This window comes from Petaurus breviceps, unplaced genomic scaffold (genome assembly GCF_028583685.1).
Source record: "Petaurus breviceps papuanus isolate PSGF00001 unplaced genomic scaffold, PetGlider_PUasm1.0 90822, whole genome shotgun sequence".
Classification (NCBI taxonomy): domain Eukaryota; kingdom Metazoa; phylum Chordata; class Mammalia; order Diprotodontia; family Petauridae; genus Petaurus; species Petaurus breviceps.
Window position 1 is genome coordinate 9,462,447 of NW_027187351.1, and position 6,944 is coordinate 9,469,390.

The 6,944-nt window shown below is 36.3% G+C and overlaps 1 protein-coding gene across 1 annotated transcript in view; it reads right to left on the bottom strand.

Moving 5' to 3' along the window:
* BMP5 (bone morphogenetic protein 5) overlaps positions 1 to 6,944 on the bottom strand; it is a 186,642-nt gene that overhangs the window by 23,790 nt on the left and 155,908 nt on the right. The window contains exon 4 of the mRNA XM_069070648.1: positions 2,814 to 3,008. Coding sequence (XP_068926749.1) covers positions 2,814 to 3,008 — 195 coding nt within the window. The remainder of the gene's footprint in view (positions 1 to 2,813; positions 3,009 to 6,944) is intronic.

Consider the following 6,944-nt stretch of genomic DNA (forward strand, 5'->3'; position numbering starts at 1 on the left):
CGAATCCGGGCTCAGACACTTAGCACCACACCCAGAAACACCTGGCCATGTAACCTTGAGCAAGTCACTTAACCCCGATTGCTTAGGGGTGGCCAGGTGGCTCAGTGAGTAAAAACACCAGCTCCAGTGTCGGGATGTCCTGGGGATCAAATCCAGGCTCAGATACTTAGCACCACACCAGAAATAACTGGCCGTGTAACCTTGAGCAAGTCACTTAACCCCGATTGATTTAAAAAAAAAAGAGAGAGAAAGTTCAAACTCTAATTTTCTCACCTTCAAGGATCATACTCTTTCCACTATGACTATCCACCAAACTACGACAATTCTATTACAATGGAGCAGCAATTTTTCTTAACCTCTTCTGTTATATTAAATCATACAAGAGAGATAACAAAAATATTAACTTACTTTTTAATAATTCTACTCAGAATGAAAAAAAGTACAAGACTGTGACATATTGAAAAAGGAAGGATTTCCTACAATATATATTGCCATTTTTTTTAGTTTTGCTGAATGGCACCCTGCCCCTTTCATCTCTATTCTTTGTAAAAAATGGATGACTCATTGGGTGAGGATGGAAAGATGATATATTGGGAAATTAGGGTGGCATATAGAGAAAAGAAAAAAGAAAGAAAGGATTTTCTAAAGTTGTCTCAAAACGAGTAATGAGAATATGCTTCAAATGAAATTGCTTTTGATGAAATTTTTGTTATAAAAATCTAACTTGATTATCAAATGGTAAAGCTGTTGTTTATTCATTAAAAATATGGTAGAATATAAGCACAGAATAATAGAGGTCTATCTTAGATCCCTCTACAGCAATTCAGTTGCTAGATGCACTAGGGCAATAGACACAGAATAAGTTTTCATGAATGGACCATGACTGGTTTCACTGGCTCCATTTCCAATATTCACTTGGGATTTTTACATGCTTAATGGCCTCCATATTTTTTTCTGATTATCCTGAGGTAGATCTTGAGTTTTGCAATCTTGAGATCTTTGAGATCTTGATTTTAGAAACTCTAATAGATTTCCCCCGACATCATTGTTAAGACTATTGGATAGAAAAAAAAAAAGTAGGTGTTACATATTAACTAGTTTCATTCTACTTAGAATCACACTTTGTTTTTCTAGAGTGTTCAACAGTAAGGGATGACTGAATACAGTAAATAATGGACATGTGGTTTGTCATTTTGGGATATTCTAGGAGAAATGATAGCACTTAAGAAAAGAAATGTGAGCGAGGATACTGGGTGACCTTCTATTGCTGGTGTAGGAATACTTTTTTTTTTTTGTCAAAGAACCATGTTATGGTGCTATTTAAGGAATGAGTTTTTAAAGTGGAAGTATATTGAAAAGTTAGTATAAAATAATTCTTAAAAATATCCACAGTGACTGTGAAAAATAAGTTGTCATTTAGAATAATCATGTTCCCTCATCATTTGGCCACAAGAAATATTTTGAAAATGAAGAAATAAGCCACCCTCTAGGTCACAGATTTGTTTGTATATGCTTATAACACTGGCACTCCAAATTGTTTGAGTATGAATGGTCCCTGTTAAATTCACATCCTCTTCCATTTTTAAAGGGATTCTTTGATTTTTGCCCAAAGCCAGCTCTTGAGGAGAAGTTGGTTACATGTACTAGACTAAAATATGTATTTTTTGTAATAAATAGCATGATTGAGGCTCCTTATATATATACAGTAAATTGGAAACTCTCTGCTTGTATTCATTTGTCCATTCTGGGTAACTGGGTAACTCAGTGGATCAATTGCTGGGTGTGACACCAGGAAATCTAAGTTCACATCCATCCTCAGATACTTACTAGCTATGAGAAGATGAGCAAGTCACTTAAACTTTGTTTGCCCTAGATCCCTTAATTGAAATATGAGGGGGCAGCTAGGTGGCACAGTGAATAGAGCATGGGCCCTGGAGTCAGGAGGACCTGAGTTCAAATGCAGCCTCAGACACTTAACAAAAACTAGCCATGTGACCTTGGGCAAGTCACTTAACCCCAATTGCCTTACCTTCCCCCCCTCCAAAAAAAATAGAAATATGAGGATAATAATAGCACCTACCTCACAAAGTTGTTGTGAGGATCAAATACAATAATACTTTAAAATGCTTAGCATAATTTGGCACATAAATAAATGTTTATTGCATTCCTTTCTCCATTCTTTATAGTCATCTACCAGGTCAAATTGCAAAAACATTGATATTATCTATAGAGTTATGTCATTCCATAGGTAGAATATGCAGTACAAATCAGATTATTTTGATAAAAGCTTTATGATAATAAATTTAACATTATTTAATATACATAAATTGAAGTAAATAATAAAAAAATATAACCTGTTATTACACTGTTTCAAATATTGGAAGGAATATCAACTGCTTTAAGCACTAAAAGAAACATTTTATTCTGAATTTGCCTGCTTATCCATATTTGCTTACCTTACTTTTCCATATTTGGGATGTCCAAGGAATGTTAACTTAGCACATTGTATATTTCAGGGATTGACTAGGCCCCATTGATCTAGCCATTTAAAAATTTAATTGCTGCCAGTTTGATATTAATTTAAACTCAATCAGCATTTCAAAGTAAGTTCTAGTTTTGCTTTGTTTTTTAAGAATGGGTTACTGAGTGATTCATTGACCAGATATTCTGAGCATGCTATGACCGTTTAATAGATCAAGTAAAGAGATAAAATAACTTGGATTTACTATGGCTACTTCATTTGGAACATGCAGTTACGTAATTCTTATGTTCACAAGTCTACCTACATATATGTTACTACGATTTCTTCTTACCTCCAACACTGGACATTCTTGATGAATCCTGGTGATTATTCGATTTGTTCCGATTCTGATTTTTCCTTTTGTTAGCTGCTCGGACTGACCGGAGAAGGACTTCACTTGCTTTGAAGAATGCAACCATGAAAGGCTGCTTGGATTGAGGCCCATATCTTCCTATAAGGCCAGCCGATTTAACATTAATACTGCGTCCTAAAATGGGATACATTGATCATGATATAGCATGGGAAATTCAAAAGGAAAAGTCATAGGTGGGATTCTACAACAGAGCTCCTTCTAAAGTAAATTTTCATTTCATTGTCAAGATAACTCTTAACTAACTCCTAACATGATATTTTGAAGGGGGAAAAATGCCATTAAGAAGTTTTCTCATAAAGAATGCTTATTTGCTATTAAAATCAATTGGTGATTATGTAAAGGTAGATTGGTTCTTTTGTAGATTAACATTAGAGATAACAGGATATAGAGCTGGAAGGGACAGAATATATAGAACTCTAAAAGTCAGGATCACAGAATTTGAAAATTGAAAGGGACCTCAATGGTTATTCAGTACAATACTCATCAAATGAGGAAATTGAGTCCTAGAAAGAGTAAAGGATATAATCAAGATCAATCAATTAACACTAATTAAGTGCTTACTATGTACCAGGCACTATGCTAAGTTCTGGTGGTTCAAGAAGACAATACCTGTCCTCAAGGATCTCACAGTCTAATAATAGAGGAGACAACATGCAAACATATGTACAAAGCAGGCTATGTACGGGATAAATAAGAATGATTAAAAGAGGGAATGCACTGGAATTAAGAGGGGTTAGAGAAGGCTTCTTATAGAATGAAGGATTTTGTTTGGAACTTAGTGGAAGCCAGAGAGGTCAGTAGTCAGAGAGAAGGGGGAACAGCAATCCCAGTTATGGGGGACAGACAGAGAGAACTAAAAGATGGAGTGTCTTGTTTGTGTAAGAGCCACGAAGCCAGTGTTGCTGGATTGAGCAGTACTATGTAGTAAAACCATGATTTGCATTTTAATCCATGGATGACTTTTTAATATTCTTTTGACTTCTACTTACCAGCCAGAAAAATTTCAGTGTGCCTTCATTTGCCCATGTGTGCTGAGAAATTGCAAACTAATGAATCATATTGCTAATGAATTATCCTTGGAAAAACAAATATATAAAATAATGCATAGTGAAGTGAGCAGAAGGAGGAGAGTAATTTACACACTGACTGCAATTTGCAAAAAAGGACATTTTTTAAAAAGAATTTTAAGAGGACAGGAGCAGAGGTGTTGTTACTACTATGTAATTTTAAAGATACACTTAAAAAACATTTACAGTTCAATATATAATCTTTATTATTATATTTCATATATTCATATGTTCATATTTGTTAATGATTAAGTTCATGATAAAAAGAACATATAACAAGAGTATGATAAAATGATAATTTATTCTTTAGCCAAAGAGCTATGTTATTATTATTATTAGTTGTTGTTGCTGTTGTTTAAGCCATACACTCCACTGCTAACCTCTTTTGGCAAAGTTAAGAAAGATAATTTATTTTCATTGCTTATTCAAAATATGCCAGGGACATGGGTGATTGGAGTTAAGGGAGGAAAATGATGTGTATTTGAAATAAATATTACAATTCAATCTGTTAAAACAATAGCAGAATAATACAACCTATAAACTTACATTTTTATGCCACCCACTAGTTAAATGTCCTGTCATTTTTTTCAAAAGTACATTGAAAAGATACTAAATATACATCTGCAATCTGAATATTTCAGAGAACCTGCAGCCTAGTTGAAATCCTAATTGGCCACCTAATTGGTGACCTCCACCTCTTAGTATTCCAACCTATGATTGAACATAGGCCTTTGCTTTTTTTTTTTTTTTGGAGAGGGGAAGGTAGGGCAATGGGGGTTAAGTGACTTTCTCAAGGTCACATGGCTAGTTTTGTGTTAAGTGTCTGAGGCCACATTTGAACTCAGGTCCTACTGACTCCAGGGCCGGTGCTCTATTCACTGCGCTACCTAGCCACCCCAACACAGGCCTTTTTGATGTCTCCCTAGTACTGGTATGGAAATTCAGGACTGGAGAAGTTCATTTGCTCCAAATCCTAGCCAATTTTCTGTTAAGTTTTTGAAGTGCTCTCAGGATTACCAGACTCTGACTATAGGTTTCTGAGGATGTAAAAATCTCAGGTGAATCCTAAAACTGGTCTTTCAGTCTAAAAAGTCTGTCTAGCGCAAGACAGTGTCACGTTACTTAACCTGACTCATGTCACAGGAAGTGTTCCCCAACCCCTCTTAATTCTAGTGCCATCCCTCTTTTAATTAATTCCTATTTACCTTGAATATGGCTGGTTTATAGATATTTGTTGCAAGTCATTTCTTTCATTAGATCATGAGTTTTTTGAGGGCAGAGACTTTTGTCTCCTGTTGTGTCCCCAGTGCTTAGCCCAGTTGCTGGCAAATAGTAGGCACTTAATACATGTTTTCTGACAGACTGACTACTCCTCATTTGTCACCAGTCTCTATGAAAGTATGGGTAGAAGACACTTTGAAAAATCCTAACTTTAGCCAAGACTCACAGTTACTGAGCCCCAGAATTCATTTAGAGTCAATTCTGGATGGGGAAGTGGCCCAGGGCTCAGAACTGCAAATGTCAATTACAAAATCCAAATGCCCACTCATCCTACAGCTTTCCAAGTAATTACACGTCAGCATGTACTAGTATCCTCTGGGAAGAAGGATTGAAATTTTATAGGACCAATACAATTCATACTAACAAGGAACTATATATGGATGGGTTCTCCTAATTTAGATATCTTTCTGTTTTTGAAAAACATAACTATCATTTGCACATGATTGCTACATTACATCCAAAACAAATGAGCAAACTAGAAATTTCATTTTATCCAAGTGAACTAAGGAGATTGGTATACTATGAAATGTGAAAACTTTAGTTACAATATATTTGAGGTTTCAAAAATGCATGTGCAGAAACTACTCTGGATATAGAACTTACCCAGCATTCAAGAGTCATATTAGGGCTTGATATCTATTCATGATTGACTCTGGTTCTCCTCCTGAGGGATGCAATATTTTATTTAAATATTTATTCAGTAAAGACAGTGGAGGAGCCTGACTGTGTTCTCAGACCTGACCCACCCTAGAAAACGAGTCCCTGAAATGGCATCAATGACATTTTAGCAAATAAACCCTTGCTCTTAGCAAAATTTTTTTTGGCAGCATAAACACTTTTGTGTGTATGTGTATTATGCAGGACCCTCTGACCGTCAGGAAACGAGACAGTGTCATGTGAGGCTGTGCAGCTGTTCGGGGTGGGGAGGGGGACACAGAGGTCCTTTAAATGTGAAGGTATTGGTAAGAGAACATTGACTTGTCTGGGCAGCATCAGTGTCCTCAATGATTGTTCTACAACAGATTGGAAAAATTTGCTCAAGAGCTCTAAGGACTAAAACGGTCATCTGCCTTCCAAATGTGTACTGCCAGTAGGCCTCATCCAGAGGGAGAGAAAGAGAAAGAGAGAGAGAGAGAGAGAGAGAGAGAGAGAGAGAGAGAGAGAGAGAACTCACAAATAACCAGGGCTGTAAACCTTAAACAAATAAGCATATAGGTTTCCCTTTTAAATGCAAACTTACAGTGGCTTTCTGCCAGGGTCTATATTTCTTAGAAAAACTCTATCACTGGCATAAATGAAAGAGGCAGTTTGATTTGTGGCTAAAGCAGTTTCCATTCTACTTCCACTGTAACAAATGTATTAATTCAGCTCAGACTTCCTCCTTCTGGCAGCCCTTTTGCTGTAAAAAGAGAAATTAGAAGTCCCAGCCAAATACCATACCTTGAACTGACCCACTTCAATACATAAACACTTTTACAACATGTTTATTCAGGTGTAGCACTTTAAATTGGTTTAAGATGTTTCCAGTGACAGAGAGCTCAGCAAAGGGAAAAAAGAAGAACTGAGAAAGTTAACAGTTATGGAATAGAATAACTGGCAACCTAGACTGCACAACTTTGTGTCCCTCATCTATTTCTCTCTCCCTTTTCCCTTCCCCCTTCCATCTCTCTCTCTCTCTCTCTCTCTCTCTCTCTGTCTCTCT